Consider the following 21,458-nt stretch of genomic DNA (forward strand, 5'->3'; position numbering starts at 1 on the left):
AAAAAAAACTGGTTTTACGACACAATGATCAACTATACCGTATAAATAAGTGAACGGATGGATTAACTATAAGTAGTTATGTATAGCATAAATAACGTACTTCGAAACACTCATTCGTACATTCGATATTTTATAATCCAGGATAGATTGAAACGGTAAGCCTGAAGGATATCAAGTAAATCTTTTCAAACAAAAATTGCATTTGTCCATAGATCATAGGTGCGCGAAACGTGCCAATTCAGATATAATGGACAAAACGATCCCTTTCTGCGGTTTGCAAATTAAACATCCCGTGCATATAGTGCCACTAAAATGTGGCATGTGATTTTTACTATAAATTATTCTATTTTATTTAAATATCGCGTCAAAAACTTACAGTTAATACAACAGTATAATCCCTTACCAAATTTATCCTATGTAACGTAAGTAAAGTTAGCAATGCTGTAAATTTTGACTGATTGGCAATAAAAATGAGATAAACGGATTTATGTTGTTTTGTTGTTAATGTCACAGAATGGAAATACATTTTCGCAGCCTACAATAACCTTAACCTTTATATAATTGCAATGCAACATCTTAGTCACTAATGCTATAGGAACCGAAACGTACTGGGAGATTAGAGGATTGCGGGTGTCGTTTTGTACCCGATATGTGTATATGGTTTACAAATTAGTCGCAGGTTCGCCACTCCTCAGAACCACAATTTATTTAAAATTTTACTTTAAATATAAAACATATTCTATTTGCGTGTTAATTCGTTTGATATGATACTGATTTTAAAGTGATAACTAATTTTATTATCTTTTTCTTTCATCAACGTTTCTTGTTGTTTATCAAAATAAACCCAGAACAAAAAAGACGATAACAATTAAGAGCTTTATAGATATTTTCGTCATAACTGCTATAAATTCTTATCGAATTATCCTTCTTTTTGTTTCAAAAGGAAATGAAGGGTGAGCTTCCTCTGACGTTTCATTAATTTACTTCCTTAAACGACTTATAAATATAACAACGGGGGCTGAGACAATTAGTGACGTATATTATACGGTCACATCTCCAATGATAAACAATTGGTGGGTAAGGCACCGCAGATAGGTTTTTTATACAGGTAGCCTCATTAGACAGCAGGCTCGTTTGTCAGCGCCCTCGTTTCCGAATTACGAGTTTTTTTTTATTAACGCCAATTCCTCGCGCTCTAACGAGTGTAATTTTTTTCCAGCTCCCCGGCTTTTCCTTTTGGATTTCGGAACGCATGTTTACGTTAGCGGTTGTTGAATTTATTGCGGCAATGTATCAGGAGATAGCGGTTATGGATTTTGAACGAAATTAATTTAAAAATTGGCTAATGGGAGATGTAAGTTTAAATTTTATTAATAAAATTATAAGATGTTACGAAAATTTCAAGTACTATATATATCAGACATTCATAAGTGATGTCAGCGTCACCCTATTTCTATTTGGGTGCGTCATATGTCTGCACATTTGCGCCCTCATATTCAGTTGCATTAAAGGCACCACATTTTTCATACGTCACTTACAAGTCTTGTACCGTCTCACGTCAACCCCTTGCCATCGGAATATGCATTTGAAGCACACTAAAGCTCGAGTGTTTGACATAAATGTTAAAATTTCAAAAAAGATTAAAGCGCGTGAAACGATTCGTGATAATTAGGTTTTTTGATCTAAACATTTCAAAGATATATGTTGCGAAAATATGCATATGTAGGGGTAGTATGAAAATTAACTTTATTGAATGTGAATAAAAAGGAGGCCAGTATGTAAACATTAAGAAAATTAACGTTTTTACGACAAAAAAAAATATCGATCGCATTGAGAAACTCCCTAAATAAACTGCTTACTATGATACAGACGTGCAAAAATACTTTATAAGAACTATAAAAATCCGATTCATCAATCAGTAAGGTAGAGCAATCACAATCGCGTTTCATTGATACCCGTTACGATTGCAACTCGATCCATCCACCGTGACAGGGTGACGCTGTTACCTCTGATATGCTTTACTGAAAGACGTTGATCGATGTTGTTTACGAATGCTTAAAATTTTGTATCGAAGAAATTATGACTTTTAATAGTAAAAAGAGTTTTAGAAGTGGTAATCCAAATTTTTGAACAGAGTTGACAATGAATTTATTTTTATAATTTAACATCTGCACTAATGAATAATTTACGTATTTTGTGATTGTTCTGAATGTGTTAGTCTTTTCATATCATTAAGGCTCTTACAATTAAACCAGCTCCTAAATGTAATTAGACTTCAGATTTTTGTTTTTCAAACTTTACGCGAATGAAGTCGCAAGCACAAACTAGTTTATAACTAAGATTTTAGTTTAATAACTATAAAACAAATTTTTATAATTTTATTAATTGCCTGCTGTTTTCTTAACAATATAAAATTATATCCCACAGTCTGTAAAGTTATCTCATTTTTACATTTAATAAAATATAGAAGCAGTTAGTTTCGTATCTTCGTTGGGCTTTACTGTAAACAAATGGGTAAGCAACGAAACAATGACTATAAAACATATACAGCCTGTAAGTCTTCTGTTTTGTTCATACAAACACTTTACTAACACAGAAAAGTATCCTGAATAAATATTGTATGCGCTTGTGCAGATAGATGAGCTTACATTTGAAATAGATCATTGAGAAAAAAAAATACGTTTTTTTCAAGTCTGTATATTTTATGTATAATATAAAAACGTTTTTATATTATACATAGAATATGTAAAATAAAGTTAAAATAGATCAATACCGAAATAATTCCTCTTGGAAGCTTCACAAACAGATTAAGAACTATCAGTCCCAGGCATTTAAATGTAACCTAGACTTAAGACTACCTGAGCGGACTCCTTAACAGAGGGCAGTTGTAGTTTTTACCCAGGTCTGTTTAATGGCCATTTGGATCATTACAATAGTTGTCAAGCTTTAAGATCAATGACCGGAACGTAAATAATTAAGAGTGGTTCAACGTAATATTTACTGTAACTGTCTGAAAAAAGACATAAGTATATTGGTACCTAATATTAGGTATTACACTGAGTAATAAGTTTATTTCTGATCTCTAACATGGGCAAAAACTGTTGAATTTGTCTATATACATATAGAAATATGTACATATATGTATATATATCATTAATTCTCCTTCCTAATTTCTACTTTTCATTTCTTTTACAAATACTCTCAACCTTTGCGAATAAAGAATTTAGATCGTAAAATAAGAGTTATCGAATGCGGTTTAAAATACGAACACAGGAGAACAAAAATATCTGGAAGAACTACATAAAAAAAATATTTTAGTGTTGTTGGTAAATAAAGTACTTCGATATAATATTTATTTTTTAAGAATATTTGATGAATAATTCTTTTTAATAGTTATGAAACCTATTTTTTTTATTATACTAATTTTTGTGGACATTGCCTTTCTATTTAATATCTGATATCGTATACATTTCAGAATAGTTTATAAACGATAAACATTTGTACCTATGAAATATCTTTATATCTTCGTAAATGGAATTTTATTAGCGACTTCCTGATATATCGGTTACCTATCGTAAATCTGGTTGCCACAAATAAATTATTTTAACTAGTAAAATAGAACCACTATGTTTTCCGCTTCGTTATTTAAAATAGGGAATAATTATCCTATTTTAGTTGTGTTCTTCCAAATTCGAACTTGTTACTCAACCATAAAAATTATACAAATCAGATTTAATTTAAATTTCCTATTAAAACACTTCCAATTTGAAGAAAAAGTGTTGCAATTATAACGACGGCGACCAGTAACGATGCAAACATCTTTATTTGGAATAAATTTTAAACAACAAAAAATTTCTTTTTATCTAATTTTCTTATATATATTCAATTACTCTGGCTATCCATTACACAAAATTTATGATGTAACGAAAAAAAAACAATAGCAGAAAACAAGACTATTGTTTACATTATACGAGACCATTACACGTATATGAGACGTACCTGTTTAGCTATATTAGTTATAACGAAGTTAGCCAGGCAGTTTTACGCAAAGCAAAATGAACCTTGAGTCAAACAGAAACAGCTTAATATAGACAAACACGCAGGAATGGCGTTCTGTGACGCGGACATACTTTCTTTCCTTTGAGTCGGTTGCATAAAACTAACCACTAATTTGTTTTCTTCGTGATTTCCCGACCTCCATCATGTAATCAATTTGCACGAGTTCAACTAGGCCTCTGAGACGATTTGACAATCTGACTATGTGCATCGGGCATATAACAATTTGCAATATGACCATCATTATGATTAGAAACAATGAAAAAACAACGCAACGAGCTCAACAGGGCATGACTATATCTTGGAGCCCATTGTTTCACCGCCTGTCAAACAATCATCCGAACCGCCCCTCTTCAAACGCAATTTTTATAAAGTATAACGTTTCAGCCTTTACTCCTTTAATGTAACATGAGCACCAAACGAAATTTGCTGTGCGTCTTTTAAGTCATTATTTACATTATGTGGCTGCGGTCCCTTGGATCTTCGTATAACTTGTTCATGATATACGGAATTCTTATATTACTCAGAAAGAATCTCGCAAAATGTAATCCCATTACAAATTCCAATTTCAACGAGCACATCAGGGAATTTTCTTTGAAAGAGGATAATATTGTAAGTATTATGCAAGATTCTTATGACATTATCGTGTTTCATATAATTTTTACAGAAATGTGATTGTACATTGTTTCAGAGTTCCGTTAATATAAAAACGCTGCATAAAGAGGATCCAAAGCGTTATGCTGACACTCCATTTAGTCCCATACGTTTTAAGGTACACTTTAATTTCTAGTAGCAATCAACTGCTTCCAAATTCCATTCCTTATACGTCATAACTCATATCACAATTTTGTAATTCCTCTAAAATCTTTAAATTCTAAATACCGTTATTATTCATATAGTACTTTATACAGTAAATAGCAACTGAACCACTATAACTCAAATAAATAAATATATATGCAATCTCTAATAGGGATAAAGTAATAGTTAAAGTCTATTTATTTAACCTGTTCGTTTTTAAATACTATCGTAATTAGCATATCTATTTCTCTTCTATAAATCAATCGTTACTAGTAGAATATAAAATGTTGAAACAGGCTCAGGCTCTAGAGAATATCACTAGCTCGCCCCACATTCTTGATAACTTGTCGCAGCGGAAACATGACTCAGTAGCTAAAGCAATTTACATTATTTTTATATCATTAAATGATAATATTCCCAGAATAATTAATTGAATTGCACTCCATTGTTAGAACTTTTAAGTAACTTTTCGATTCCACCGCATAGTCGGTAACTTTTTCCCGTGACGGCTATGTTACATGTTATTGTATTAAGGTATGAGAGACAGTTCAATGTAATAAATATAATTCAACTTACCTTTTCATAGGAATATCCCAACCTGTATTCTGTGTTGATTGCTTTTTTTAGCTTCCAATGATTTATTCTCTTAAAACATCGGTCTGACTCATTTATACCAGGAAACATTGGGCGTATAATTGAAAATATTATAACATTTTTATGGACAAGAAATATAGATTTTTTTACGAACTAAGAAAAATATTTACTAAACGAGTCACGTAATATATTTTTTTTAAACCGACTTTATATTTTATGAATAGGTACTATTTTTGTTTTCATAAGTATAAGTACAGTTGGGATGGAGGAATATATTTGAAAATATTATTTCTAAACGCATAAAGATAAAAAAGGTTTTACATAAAACTTAATCACGAAGTTCACAAATCCCTGATATCAAGGAAAGCAGTTTCGTGGACGAAATTGAATTAAACAGTTATATTGAATAAAATCAAATAAACCTAGAACTTATTGAATTGAAGATGTATTAAGGCGTGTGAAAAGAGGGCAGCGGCCATACGACAGGCAGCGATGCGTGCGAAGGGACATTTTAATTGGATTTAATTGCTTTTACTCGGAAAAAATCTTGAAGGGAAAATAAGACTTAAATGAATTAAGGCCTATATATCCTGTAGGGTTATATATTAAATTTGAAAGCTTGGTTGTGTTGGGGCAAAAACTTTATTAGCAATATTTGAATTACTTAACAAGGATAGACATACAAATGTAAGTATTAAAAAAGAGTCTAATTAGAAAAAATGTTTTTAAGGACGTTCCGGATAACAAGTTTTCTGGCTCGAGTCACAGTCGCGGTCTTATTAACAGGGAACATCCAGGTAATAATTCTATTCATTCGTCATCAAGAAAGTATTCAATTGTTTAGATCTCTACTCCCGCAGTTAAAGAATATAATATAAATACGATGAAACTTGATTTATACAACTGTTGTTGAATTGGTTTCTTTAACAAGAAAAAAATAAGTTTATAATTTAATCGTTCAGGCTCATTAAAAAACAACGGGCAAGTAGCTTCTCCAGAATATGACTCGAAACAAGATGACCTGAGAATTAAATATATTTTTAGTGTCCCGTAAAACATTTGTTTACATTAAAATTCATGAAGCCTTCGTATCTGTTAGACATGATGTGAATTTAATTCTGTTTTCAGGCTACGTTCCCCATGATTATGAGGAATATCCTCAAGTCAGTTACGATTACCACATACCAGAAGTGGATCATCACCAGGGTAACCATCATATCGGTCACCACATTCACGGCTATCACGACGGCCATTACGACTATGGATATCACTATAAACACAATAACCACGTAATAAAACCTTCATTCTTATATAAATTACATAATTAAATAAATATTACGTTCATGTAGCAAAATCACAAATTTTGGAATAATTCCTCGATTCATTACTGAATGTCTGTTGGTTGATATGAATTTTATGTTTATTTTATTAATCTTTTATAATTATGTTTTTTGAATGGATTGACTAGAAAAGTATCTGGAATGAGATATTCCAGAAATCGCAGTTCCGAACTAGCTCGTGTCGATAAAAATTCTTTCTATACCTATTATGAGAATAAACTTTTATTTAATAAATATTTTCTTAATTGATCGTCAATCATTTCGATTACTGTGTCATAATAATGACACGCTTTAGTTTTTTTAATTAACACATTGTAACTTTTAAAGCTTAAAAATTTCTGACTTCAAAATGATTCCACAATCCAACGAGCACTAGTCTTGCAATCGTCAATCGATACTTATTTAAAACGAAATATAACTTTTAGTTTTTTAGGAAAACCCTGGTTCTTATCTCAAATTGATTTATTTTTCACTGCGTCATTTTTTAAACGGTTGATTTCGTTCTTCGCAGGCTTTGGCGGCGAAAGCCGTACTTTTACCTTTAGCTGGAATTGCACTTCTTGGAGCTGCAGCCGCTTTAGTAAGCAATCCAATTCTTTTACAACTTGGTGTCGCTACAGGAAAACGAAAAAGAAGAGACACAGAAGAAGTATCAGAAGCTGACTTAAGTGAAGAGAATTGGAGAATTCCAGACCTTAAAGAGCACAAATCAACAGACGCTCGTAATAAGCCTTGTAAGAGTTTCAAAACAAAGTACATAAGAAAGAATTACAATTCAACACCACGTTTATTGTCTAAGATAAATCCCACGACACACTCTCCTATAAACATGAACGCTCTATTGAATACTGAAGACGATGATATGATACCGGTTCCGATTAAATTAAAAAGTAACTGAACTAACTGTAAAATATATCTTTATAATTTTGTATCTGAATAAATTACTAAAAAACTTTTGATAGTGTTACCTTTCATAAAATTATCTGCAATACCACCCTCATTACTTGTTCTCCATATGTTTAAATAAAAACAAGATTCTTTAATTACTTACCGGTGATTCAAGATCACGTCGTCTGTTATAAACAATGTATGGACACAATCACTGGCATTCACTTCGGTATAAACAACAACTAATTACACATGATATATTAAAAATATTATTTAATATTTCTTAAAGCACTACACACGAAATACACAAACATTTATTCGCGAGATATTGACAAAACAAGCGAACCGTCAATTGTTGGTACGAAACGTCATCAATAAGACTGATCGGAATTACAAGAGTGAAGTTAGACACAAACAAGTTGACTGATTGGAATGAAGTTGGCGAGTTCTGCTTGTATGCTGCGGGTGCGCAGCGAAGGGTGAGAGGCAGGTAAAATATGTATGTGTGAATCATTGATCTGATTCCGTTAAATGTTATGGTCTATTAAATTTTAAAATAAGACTATGTTTATTACAATAATGTGCTTCAACTTTCAAGTAATATTTCATTGCTCACCTGTAGTTCAAAGGTATACGCTGAATTATAAAGATATATTTAACGCTCACTTCATATATTATAATTTATAAAATCAATAAATAAAATAGTGACTTGCCCATGGAGGATTTAAGAAGGTTTGTAAGTTAAATTACATTATAATATATATAAAACAACTAAAACATGGTACTACTATTGCCATCTATTGAATAACACGAACAATATTTATCAACGGTGTATGTTTCAAAATTATTTGAAAAAGTTATTACTATATGTACTAGATGTCACTGTTCGACTTGGAAATATTTCTATAATAATTTTTGACTACATTTTTGGTTTATGAATACACACACAAATGAAAGGTAAAACTTATAAGTTATTATAAAATAATATAAGGATATAGTTAGGAATTTAATATGCCACCTTATAAATATTTAGGGGCTTGACTTTCTTAATAGCTTCTAATTCTCATGAGTACATTATTTACGAAGAAATTGAAAGTTTTTTGAAATGTAGTTGAGAATGTTTTTGAATACATATTTATTTTAGTAGTGGTGTAAGTATAAACCATTTTGTTTTCTTTTCTGATCGAGTACAGTCGTTTCTTAATTGATTTGACAAATTATTAATTTCGTAATAAAATTATGAGAAAAGTTATTAAATGTATACCTAAAAGAGAGTAAACACAGTTGGTGGTAAACAATTAGGTTCACCGAAATCTATTTTAATTATAATAAACAGAAAAAAAATAAAACAAATATTTGCCCAAATTTATTTAATAATTTTTTATCGATTTTGTACAACCTCTTTAGACTTTGAAGCCGAGCTGAAAAAAAAAAAGGTTTAATTAATTTCTAGTTAACATCACGTACAAGTCGATAAAATCAAACAAGTCTAGACTAGGCTTTTGATTATAATAATAGTTAATTGTATGAAGAAAATCATACAATTAACAATCATTTGTAATGCCTCGTTGGAATATATCAAAACCGTAAATTTCATTTACGCTTCCAAAACTCAGTCAGTTGCACACTATAATAAAAAAAGCAATCACTTCCTTAGAATAAAGTCCATACAATTAAGATAATTATAATAATTATTAATACCTTCGGTGCATTTTCGATGACACATTTGAACAATAGAGCAGCCCTCTCACATCCCTTATTGCCATCACGCACATCTGCTTCGTTAACTAAAATAAAGAAAATATCGATAAGCAATAATTTATGAATTGTAATATTGATGTCATATCCATTTTTTATAATGCGATGATAACAAATAGTTACCTTTACTGCATAAATCTGCCAATTTCTTTCCGTTCTCAATTCTCTTATCGTCGCCTTTCATCATAGTTTCTGAAATTTTATAAGCTTCTTTGATATCGTATTTGCCCTCTTTATTCATCTGGAATCATATTTTTTGTTTAACAAAACAAAAGCAAACTTTTTGACACAAGAAAGCGTTAAGATGTAAAGGAATCTCAGATTCGTTTGAAATAAATATTTCACGGATAAAATATTATTAATCTTCATACCTAATTTGTAAAAAGAAAATATTACTTCTACTTTAAAAGTTACAATGTAAATCGTTGTTTTTCGTGAGTTTATTCTTATAAACGGATTCTTCTAATATTTTTAATTTTTATTCAGTTTGAAAAAAATTTTGTTTAAATCAGAATCTCTATTTGTTACCACGAATTGATACCAAAAGTTAATTAAATTTTCTTTAAACAGCTCAACCAAATGATGATAAAATATAAGTAAAAATTATTTCTGTCTGAATCTTATTAATTCTCACTAAATTACGTTACGGCTACGCGTTAGTTGTAAGTGAGTATGACAAAGTTTACGGGGATCGTACAACTCACCGTGCCAACTCTCTTGTAAGCACAGGCAAGAACACATTTCACATTAGTTTTGGTTGGCACTTTAAGTTGTTCCAACTCCATGAGATCAAACATATCAACTGTAATGTCTTTCGTGCATGTCATTACTTCCTTAATAAACTCTTTCTTCACTTCTTCATCTGTCAAACCCTATTTTAGAGGAAATTAAGATTTCATAAATACAAAAAGTGATAATAATTGCTAAGTAGATAAAAAAGGAGATTTCATTACTCACATAAACATATCCAAAGGACAAAACAAACACAACACACATAATACGCATCTTGAAATTTTACAGGAAACAATGTTTAATAAAAACAGTGTTTGTGAATTTATACGCAATTCAATTTACTTAAATATTGTTTTTATCAAACATAATTAATGACTTCACTGAAGTGACGTTATCTATAATCTAACATTTTTAACCATTTAAATGGACATTTTAAAATTATTTTTCAAAAGCTATTTTGTTGCCATATAATATATGAATACATGTCATTAGTATGCTACAAAAATTGAGTAGGGTTCCTTAGTGTGTGGGACGAGCCCAGGTAAATTTTCTCTTATTTTTTATTGAAACAAAAAATCTGTAAAGTATTATGATTTAAGTTTAGGTTGTATTTGAAAGTGTATGTACATACCATATATAAACCTAGTTTATCCATAGATATTGTTACAATTAAAATTAAACAAAATATTATTTTTGAATTTGGAATCCGTATATAAGTACATCGTATTTATTATATTCGCAAAATGAAACCTCTTCTGTTTGCAACGAAAAAGATCTAGCTGTTTAATTAGTATTCTTATATAGAAGACACTTAAAACAGTAAGGGAGACTATTCAAAAATAACCTGTCCGAAACCAAAAGATATTAACAATTTAGATGAACATAGCGATAAGTTACGGATAAACAAATTATTAAAATATTTTAACAAACAAAATGACACTGGTTATACTGGAGGCTCCAAAAATGTTGTGGACATTATCTGACCTCAGTAATACTGATGGCGTGCGAACTATGAAGAATCGAATGACGCCACTTTTTATGAATAAGGTATTAAAATATTGGAGCAAGATTTATGATGATGCCAGTCTCGAGAAGGTAGCTAAGCCTTTTAAAAAGATGTTTAATTAACAAGAGTGGTATTTTTAGCAAGACTCGGTGCCAGGTGCCAGTTCGATCCGCCAAATTTTGTTTCGGAAGCAATATTCCAGACTTCATCAGACCTGAAGACTGGCCGTCATTTAACCCTGACCTTAAATAAACAAATCCCTAAAACAGTCCTTACGATTGGCAATGAACATTTCCCAAACCGGGCAGACCTGCTGCTGTTAATAATCGACCTTTACCTTTAAAAAATTAACTTGCAGCCAATGGAGACTACATCGACAAAGGAAAAAGTTTGTTTATAACAGTATTTAGCCAAGAATGAGTTGTATGACAAAATCTACCTATTTATCAACACAGCATGACGTATTCTTATCTTTCTTTTCTACTTTGATTCTTACCCTACATTGTCTATTCGGCAGAAAACTTGTATATTAGAGCAGCTTTGTTAGACGAGGAAGAATTTATGCGAAATTGTTATTATAACTAAATCATTAGGGAATAAACTAAATAAAAGCAACCGTCTTAAGAAAGAATTACAATCTTACTTCAACCTTTGGCTGGTCAATAGAAAAAGACAAACCTACGCAAAACTAAACTAGACTAGTTAATTCAAGAAACATTAATTCAGTTTCAGAGCGTCACATATTGTAATATTAGGTACTAATCTTACCTATAACAAATAAAAGAAGAATATAACAAATCGCAGAATGTTAAGTCGTGTAGTCTTCTCTCGGAGAGTACACAGTTTAAGCACTATGAGAAATTTTAATGCTATCAGATTTCTAATACTATGAGAATTCTTAAATAGATGAGAACAATTAAAAATGCTTCATAATAATAGATACATTAATATAAACCAACAATATGTATATTTGTGTTATATTAACATGTCTATAAGTAAAATTAACATGTATATAGGTATAATTGGTAAGTAAATATACTTATGACACCTATACACATCACAGAACTCTAATGTATGTGGAAGCTTCATTTGGTTTTCGGAGAAAAACTTCTTAATCATTCACCCCTGCAACAGATAGCATGCTCTGATCATGTACATTATAACAAACGTACATTATCTTTTCGATCATAAAAATCATCAAGTAAAGTGATCATAATATTCACCTATATTTTTAAATATAAGGAATAAATAATCAACATCATTTAAGTGTTTCATGTACAACTTGACTTAGCTTTATTTATCGTTGCTGGTGAATATGGTTTATTCAAAATCTAAGTTATTTAAAATTTTGGTCCATGTATTTTTAAAAGATAATTTATAACATACAGATACCTTCTCGAGACTGGTCATTTATTATTCAAATAAAAATAAACCTAAACTTATCAAAGAACCCACAAAATTTTGTTCATACTCAAACTTAACGAATTTATTATATATTTATGAAAGGGCTTCTCTGATTTGACACCGGATCTCAAATAAAAAAACTCATATTAAAACCGATACCATTGTTAAAACACTCGGAGCGTGTAATTGCAGTCATTTACTTTCAACACTACTGATACAGATGTCAAAGAAAGGCAAACATTTAATTAGTACATTATAATGCACTCAAAACCAACAGATCGACATTTTAATCAGGTTGATAAATGATTTAGAGACGCATTAAGAATGCACTGTATAAAGTAGTTGTTTAATTACTAAAAAACTATAGATAGAGTCGCCCGGTTGTCTAGCAGTAATTATCTATTAATGGAAAGTTATGATCACTTTGTACCTACCACGTATCCAATCACAAAAAAAATGTTCGAAACTAGTTTACTCATTAAGGCTTTCGTTTAAAATAAAACATGCGTAATAAGTTTTTAAAAAATAAAAAGGTGCACCATAATTTGAAGAAATTAATAAAATTAATATTTCTTGCAAGAAAAAATAACAGCTGTGCAAAATTTATCTTAGATGTAAAATTTTATACAATGAGATAATAAATCAAACATTCATTAACGTCAACGCTTTCAGGTGATTTTATTTATGTTATTAAAAGATATAGGAATTGTGGATGACTCTTTGCCATTTTATATTGATAATAATTAGTAATATAACGTGTCAAGCAATATAAAACAAAATTTATTCCCCTCGTGTATTATAAGTGACAACGATTTAGTGATTTTGTGAATACTATACGCTTGGACGACTTGACCGTCTCCCATATCAAAGAAAATTAATCAATGATATATAAGGGGACTAATTTTCTCCCATGAAAATATACTTTCAATAGTATCGAGGGATAATACACAATTCGTTACATAAATGCTACCAAAGCCTAGCCTTTATTAATAAATTCAATAAAAATTAAAACCAATCCATTGCAAATCAATTCAATGAAATCTGCAAAATAATTTAGAAAACCATCAACTTCACATACTTAAGACTAAGATTAATTCCTCAATGACATCACAAGCCAACTTATGGCCTGCCAGAAATGGATCTAAGCACTTTAGAGACGCCATAATTTTAGACGCTTCCAAATGCTCTCACTTTAGCAGTGAGACAGATATTAAACCACATTTATGATACGTTTCCCACGTCTTTATTTCAAATTATTTATTTCAGAAATGACACTACTTAGGAACTGTCAATTTTTAGCTAAAGCAATGTAGAAATTTAAAAACCTCTTCTCATAAAATGCCTCTTTTAACAATATAGGCCAAACCGAAAATTGTTTGAGAGTTACAGATGATAGAACATTTAACAATATATTTTTTTATTTCCTAAAGCTAAAAAACCGGCGAATAATATATAATTGAAGTGTTATCATAATCTTGTGCCGTATTGAATCCAGTTGCTTAAAAGTTAGGATATTAGAAATTAGCGTAAAGTTATTTGGTCGTAATAAAAAGATGTGCAACAATTTTATGTTTGAAAAAAGTCGTATCTACGATGAAAAAACAGTTTGTTTTTAGATAATATAGCTTTAATTCAAATATTACCGATTGATAATAATTAATAGGTAAAAGTTAAAAATACAAACGGTCTTACTAGTACACTGATATTAATAATAATAATTTCAGAGTAGTACTATTTTTGAGTATATTTTTAAACTTTTCCAAAATACCCAGGATCTTTCATCATAAACTATATCTTCGTATACGACATTTCAGAGCACCAGCACAATGTATTGACTCGGTTATAGTATTAATCACTGTTATACAACAAATAACCAAGTTAAAAAATCAAATATGAAACAGCCGTACACTAAAAGATAGATAATCATTAAAAAAATATTCATCATCGTTGCAAGAGTCTTTGCAGACTCGTCGTGGTCATTACGTATCAGTGATCCGTATACAAAATGGCTTTTTTAGGAAGATATTTCCAGCGGTTTTTCTCTTGCCTTCTGCACCAGCACTTTTTGGGGCTATTTAGGCCCCAAGGCTTGCTATAGCCTCTTCTAGCCAGTTTCCCGGCTGGGCTTGTGGTTATCCCGCCACTGCTCGCTGACACCGTCTCTCTATGGTGTCTAAATACTCTTAGAAAGTACATATGACTCGGAAAAATCACATTGGTACTTTGCCAGGTTTCAAATCCGCGCCCTCACGTATGAGAGGCGGGCCTTTTAACCTCCAGGCCATCACGACTTGAATTTTACTTATTACGGTCTGTAAAATTCTGCAATTTACAATTACATGTGTTGTTGCAAATACCGTAGGTGCATTTTCCACAATAAATCTGAACGAGAGTGCAGCCTGTCACATTCTTTACTACTATAATTTACTGTTGCCTAGTGTTGCCCAAATGCAAGAATAAGTCTCTATTTAGCCCATCTTGTTCTTGGGCCTGCGCCAATACGCCAATTCTTGGTCTTTTAGCAAGAATCTTGCAAGTCTGGTAGCCTATTGTTATCTATTAAATACTACTTTACGTTTTAGAACGACGTGAAATATAGGGTACATTTCGTGTTTGAATCAAAATGGCTATAGAATCCTCCAGAATAATAAATGTCTAACCGTTTAATAGGAAATACGAAAAACGACATAACAACAGGAGGGACTTGAATTCATGACCTAAGCGATGTGGGCGGAAGTTTTATTCAACTGAGACATCTAACCTATCTCACGGGAGACAGTTTATTCCTAAGTAAAGGTTTATATTTACCTAATAAACTTACGTATTGTAAAACATGCCTGTACTCGAATAAAACTAATATATTTCGGATTATAAATACTAGGCGTATTTTATTGTTTTAAAAAATTACATACTCCCGACGTTTCGGTTGCTGATTTTTAAAATATTGAAATACGCATAATATAATCCGAAAAATATTAATTTTATTTAAATGAATAGTCGCGAAAGTCTTAGGTCTTATCATGATTAAACTCATTCAGGTAATATCTAAGTAATAGAACAGAGTTTGTAATTTACACAAGATAAAAATATAGTTTAAGTAAAAACAAGATTCCAAAAATCATCAAAATAAACTAGAAAGATATAATAGCTGGTTAAAAAGGTCACAAAAACTTCAATAATTTAATTACTAATAATACCTCCAATATTTATTTGAATTTATGCTCTTATAATAATACCAAACGTACCGTTTTATTCACAAGTTCCAAACAATACAGAAGTTTAACATAGAAATGAAATTAAATTTATGAATAATAGTAATAATAATAATAATTTATTAATATTTCATTACATTGATGGGATATGATAAGTCGTTCAAACGAAGCCAAACTGAAAGAAAAAAGGGTTTATTATTCACTAAAATAACATAAAAATGAGAGTCAGTTTCCCGAACATTCAGAGGTAGATAATTCATTTTTTCCAGGTTTATTAAAATGACAACATAACGATTTTTTTCTGAATTTACTATCCTACTTATAACATCATTTATCTCATATAAATGTCAGTCGCGAAATTTCAAAACTCGTATTTACATTGTATAATAATTTTAATACTTAAATCAATCACAACATGTTATTCGCTTTCTACATGTAAATTTTGGAACAATATTAGTAAATCGTAAAGTTTTAGAGAGAAAATTACTTTACATTTACTTTGTACTTTTTATCTAACTCTTGAAAGGTTTTCCCAGTTATTATTGGCAAACCTTTATTTCATACCTATTGTATAGATAAGCACAAAGGGTCCTAACAATTTTGTTAGTGGTAATTATTACTTAAGAGTGAACTTGAAATCCAAACAAAAAAATATATACAATATTTTTACATCCTAATTTACCTGAGGTGCTTGTTCAATAGAACATTTGTAAATCAAAGCAGCTCTCTCACAACCCTTTTCACCGTCGCTAACAGCCTCGTCATTTACTGAAATAAAAATATTTATTATTTATCACAAATTAACAATTCAATAATTTAAAAGGGTTCATTTTTTATGATACTAAGATGCAAATCAAGCTTTCAAATGGAACATACACATCTCAGTAATTAAAAATTTCCAATATTATTCGACTTTTAGTAATAAAAAATCGTTTTTTGGAGCAAGATAATATTAGTTATATGTACGAAAGAAGTACAATTCTGGGCTCTATATGCAAACGAATTCAATCCAAAAAAATTTATACATAATCGCTTGTCCGTAATAGATAGCTTAAAAGAATCTCCATCTATGCAAGCAGCAATTTACCAGTATAGCACTGGACTATACTCGTATACTATAAAGACTGCGTTAATCTAGAGCAATATCTCCAAAAACCTAATATTGACTTAACGTTTCACATTGTAACTTTACTAATAGTCCGTTCAATTTAGACATATGAATTGCATAAATTTACAATAAACTGAAAATTGGTGAGATCGTTCAAACTATAATTATAAATATAATTTTAAAGTTCCCCATTTTTCCCTTGAATCGGAAAAAATCAAATCAAGGTTAGAAGTAAACAATATGCAAAACAGTTAATTTTATCATAAAAATACCTCAGATATACCGACGAAACTTCTCAGCGTTCCATGGATTCACTGTGCGGGTGTGGGGATCAACGCGTTGCAGGGAGAGGTGCTTTAATAGTGCCTGGGACTTGCGACCCAGGTGTAGGTTTAAGAGGCCCCTATCTATCGAAACTTAAACGCTCACCTCCACCGTTCCACCGTCTAAGCTTCTCTTTCTACCTAACCAAATTTTTCCGAAACAGTGGCTCATTGGAAAAAATGAATTTTACATTTGTTACAGATATTTTTATGGTCTATAATTTTCAACAGAGTTATTTTTAGGATAAAACTTACAGTTTTGCTTAAAATCGCAAACAACTCTTTTTTTAACACCAATTAATTATCAGCTTTTTGTAAATTTTTGTAACTTCAATCTTATTTTTTGATCGATTTTGACCCAACTATAATGTATTTAAAAACATCAATCTAAAAATATATTGTAAAATAAATAGGTATATAACGATGAAACATTTCAGCAACATCTTAATTTCTGAACTTCTCCATATTAGTCTTTTGGAATAGGAATGAAAATAACCACAAGCTTGTATACCCACCCCCAGCACAGGCTTCAGTAAACTTTTGAGATTTCTGAAGCTTATCTTCGTCGTCGGAAAAATACTTCTTTGCTAAATTATTCACGCCGTCCACAGATAGCTTGCCCTGATCATCCATCTGTAATTTTTTTTAATATACGATTACATCATATATTACATTTATTCATTTTAAATACATTATTAATAATTTATTTGTATGGATAAGATATAGATATTATCAAAAAGAATGTTCATAATGATTTCCTTAATATTAGAACTTAATAATAATCTCCTTTTAAGAATTATTATAGAAAACTTTATTTGTAATAAAGACGACGACACGAAAGAGTTATTTTATTTATTTTTTATAATTAAAAAAAAATGTCGCAGTTTTGATAAATAAAAAATATTTTTAAAATATGCAGAATAAGTGCAGACTCACACTTAACGTATTTATGATTCATTTACAAAATAGGACCGGAAACACATATAATATATCACATATGTGTATATATACCGGACCTCATAATAATACTGATAACATTGTTGAAGTACTCAGACCGTGTAATTGCAGTCATTTAATTCGACCTTCCTGGTACAGATGACAGAGAAAGGCAAACATTTAATCGCTCTATTATACATTTTAAGTTATGAGGTCGAATTGGTGTTGGCAACGCAAAGGATAAAAAAAAAATGCATAAGTTTGAGATGTTTGGACACTGGGAAATATTTACGAATAAGTAACTGATAGCCGAGAATTCTTAGTAACAATTTGACTACTGACACTACTTCCAATAGTTTCAAGTTTGGAAACTACCTTCACTTCAAATGACATGTGACTGACTGACAATGACAAATGACTCAAAAAACTATTGAATCAATTTGGTACCATACATAACTGAATCAACAATGTACTAGAGATACGATATATAAATGTATCTGCCAACTTGCTTTTTTGCTGCTTATTATGTGAATCGCTGACTAAACATTAATTCATCGAAATAAGATTTTTTATTATCTCCTTAGAAACTTTTACATAACTCATTTGGACTTGATATATAGGTATTGATGCAGCTTGTTGCTTCTTGAATTTGACTGTCACTGTCCACTAATAATTTTGCAGAACAAGAAAAACTTCGCATGTGCCAATACAGACTCGACAACACCTGGCATAAATTGACAAAATTTTTCAATAGTGCCGAAAATACCTTTCATGAAAAACAATAAGAGGCAACGAGACTAATAGATACATATGGTCAGGGAGTAAAAAAATTCAACTTCCCATTGTTACATGACCGTCATTCAGTCTAATACGCCACGACATAATACGACATTTTTTTTTTTTCAATTTGTGATATTTGTAAATTACGAAACTGTCAATTTCAAACGGAAATTATTATAAAAATCACGTTAAAGCAGCTGTAATGACGTTTCGTAATACGACTAGTCGTTAACCAAAAGTTTATATCATCTAACGGCCTCCTGGTTATGTATTTAAAATTCCTAATAATACAAATGATTTTAAAACCAAAACAATCTTATGAGTTTCATATCACATAAAAACTTTTGCAACATTGTTTAAATCCGAAGACTAATTGTATATTTACCTATAAACACGTAAAGCAAAATGGTTTTACTCCTTTTTAAGGTACTTGCTCGGACGAATTATTCACTAAATTTGGAAATTAACAGTATTTATATGGAGAAGTGCATAAAACATAATATATTCGACATAAAATGCATTAGAAAAATATTAAATAAAATAAAATAAAATGCTTTTGAAAAAAACAAAACCAATATGTCAAACCGTGAAGAATCCTCAAATAGTATATTGTCACTAAATATATTTCTATTACATATTTTATAAATAATAACATTTCTCTTATATTGAATTGAATGTTTTTTGCCATTAAGGATATAAATATTCATGAGTTAAATTATTACATACCATTCCTGTTTTCTTGTAGGCACAAGCAAAAAGACATCTGACGTCATCCTTATCGGGAAACTGTTTATCCTTAAGCTGCGCAATATCTTCATCTGTTAGAGGGTAGTCCTTGGAGCATTCCATTATGATCTCTATATACTTTTGTTGCACCTCATCTATAGTTGTAGCCTGAAGAAGTTTTTAAGCATTATATTTTTAAAAATCGACATTTTAATGGACTTTGTTTCTACGTAAGCAAAGTAGACCGTTACTTTGGTTTTAACTATAGAAATTATATCATGAGTTCAATGTTAGGTATAGTTCTGGATTAATAACTCTTCAAATATTATGGCACTTCTATTTAGAATTATTATAGCGAAGGTAAATTTAAAACAATTAATAACAATTTTAATCTTGGAGTTTAACGTTAAAATAAAAAAAAAAACCTGTTACATATTGTTATTTTTTTCTCCGTATATAATAATATCGATATTTTTTTTCAACTTTCCAACTATTTCTTATGTTTGTTTTTTACATTATAACTTTTCTTATAACGTTTAGTACTACTGTTTTAGTCAGATAATTTTAGAGTAAAAACAAATATATAGTACTAACGAAAAAAATTTTTTGAAGAAAGAAATATAGCGTAAGTAGTATTTGAAACATAGTATTAAAGATTTACATATTCACTTTTTACGTGATAGATATTACTTTTAGTTTAATGAATAACAATTTGTAAATACTCACATTTAATAATGAAAATAGAGATAATACGGAAAAAAGTGCAATATACTTGCTTAATTTCAGCATTCTATTATCTAACCGCTCACTTGTCAGTGTCAAACGTGACAATGTGTAAATTGTGGTAAACAATATTTTATATGAAAAAAAATAATAACGGTAGTCCCTCATGCCAGTTAAGGTACAAAGGATATATTGATTAATTTTATATTAATCGTTTTGTACAAAAATATACCTTAAAATGTTATGTCCAGAATTCATTTTCCCATTTATTAGTATACCACACAATCGTTGTGACAATCGTAATTACCGTGAGCTTATTTTATTGCGATATATTTTTCTAACGACCGTTTAACATGACATAAGCGAATTGTAATTTGTGGTGCAAAATGTTAAAATGACGCTAATCTCTTCCACTTTATTCATACAGTTGTGTAAGATAAAGATGTTAATGTCAGAAATAGCGATCGTGTTAATGTGAATCTTGAAATTATTGGGACAAATTTAATTAAAAGAAAATAAGGGACTTCTAAGTTATTATTGAATTCATTTTTATTCCTCAAGTCACAGTTTGAAAATGCAAAATCCAGTCACTTTCTATTAACCATACTTCAATAAATAGCGTGAATTTCAGGTCAAAATCTAGCTTCGTTTGAAGTCGTACTAGCAAAACATAAAATTTTAGTTGTTTGTTTTTAATTAAAAATAATCATTTACAGTTTCAAATTTATATAAAAACAGAATTTGACAACAGGAAAAATCTGTTTTTCAGAATTTTTTTACTATTTCTGTACATTTTGAACAACTAAAGGGCCCATCTACAAGTACCCTCACTTTCTTTCTATTCTTTACAACCGTTGCAGTACAATTTAAAAATTTTATTACTCACCTGATTACCACTCTAATCATCGGACAACTACTACTTTTTAAAGTAATAAAATTACTTCTTGTGTACGATGCGTATTTGTCCCTGTTATTAAGTAAATTACACCCAATCCTGTAATGTATAAACAAATTTAGGCTCTGTAGGTAACCATTAAATACAATGACATCGTACATTGATGCTAATTTGATGTC

General features: G+C 30.2%; 3 protein-coding genes across 4 annotated transcripts in view; 1 reads left to right on the forward strand and 2 right to left on the reverse strand.

Moving 5' to 3' along the window:
• The window catches only part of LOC116770979 (protein sprint), a 129,752-nt gene extending 121,422 nt beyond the window's left edge, over positions 1–8,330 (reverse strand). Inside the window, exon 1 of one of the 2 annotated variants that reach the window (XM_061520826.1) lies at positions 8,293–8,330. The gene's annotated coding sequence lies outside the window, so the exon portion shown is untranslated. Of the gene's footprint in view, positions 1–7,839; positions 7,999–8,292 lie in introns of those variants that run through there. The other variant, XM_032662638.2, reaches the window with a different exon arrangement.
• On the forward strand, positions 4,408–7,686 carry LOC116770896 (uncharacterized). The gene is made up of 5 exons (XM_032662535.2): positions 4,408–4,668; positions 4,748–4,828; positions 6,179–6,245; positions 6,577–6,737; positions 7,300–7,686. Exons 1-5 carry the CDS (start codon positions 4,516–4,518, stop codon positions 7,684–7,686), a joined length of 849 nt encoding a protein of 282 aa, XP_032518426.2. The 5' UTR covers positions 4,408–4,515.
• Positions 8,331–9,031: 701 nt separating the features above from the next.
• LOC116770895 (uncharacterized) lies at positions 9,032–20,547 on the reverse strand. The gene is made up of 8 exons (XM_061521006.1): positions 20,388–20,547; positions 19,662–19,829; positions 17,735–17,852; positions 16,471–16,556; positions 10,139–10,306; positions 9,558–9,675; positions 9,378–9,463; positions 9,032–9,097 (listed from the first exon to the last, which is right to left on the reverse strand). Exons 1-8 carry the CDS (start codon positions 20,448–20,450, stop codon positions 9,080–9,082), a joined length of 825 nt encoding a protein of 274 aa, XP_061376990.1. The 5' UTR covers positions 20,451–20,547; the 3' UTR covers positions 9,032–9,079.
• Between the last annotated feature and the right edge of the window lie 911 nt (positions 20,548–21,458).

Source organism: Danaus plexippus, chromosome 7, assembly GCF_018135715.1.
Source record: "Danaus plexippus chromosome 7, MEX_DaPlex, whole genome shotgun sequence".
Classification (NCBI taxonomy): domain Eukaryota; kingdom Metazoa; phylum Arthropoda; class Insecta; order Lepidoptera; family Nymphalidae; genus Danaus; species Danaus plexippus.

What these genes read in the sequence shown, in the direction of transcription:
- LOC116770896 (XM_032662535.2), top strand. Translation starts at nt 4,516, where the DNA reads ATGTGGCTGCGGTCCCTTGGATCTTCGTATAACTTGTTCATGATATAC. An exon ending in CTTTGAAAGAGGATAATATT is followed by an intron (nt 4,669 to 4,747) that starts GTAAGTATTATG and finishes ACATTGTTTCAG; the next exon opens with AGTTCCGTTAATATAAAAAC. An exon ending in ACTATAAACACAATAACCAC is followed by an intron (nt 6,738 to 7,299) that starts GTAATAAAACCT and finishes CGTTCTTCGCAG; the next exon opens with GCTTTGGCGGCGAAAGCCGT.
- LOC116770895 (XM_061521006.1), bottom strand. Translation starts at nt 20,450, where the DNA reads ATGCTGAAATTAAGCAAGTATATTGCACTTTTTTCCGTATTATCTCTA. An exon ending in CTCTATTTTCATTATTAAAT is followed by an intron (nt 19,830 to 20,387) that starts GTGAGTATTTAC and finishes AAACTTCTTCAG; the next exon opens with GCTACAACTATAGATGAGGT. An exon ending in CTTACAAGAGAGTTGGCACG is followed by an intron (nt 9,676 to 10,138) that starts GTGAGTTGTACG and finishes ATATGATTCCAG; the next exon opens with ATGAATAAAGAGGGCAAATA.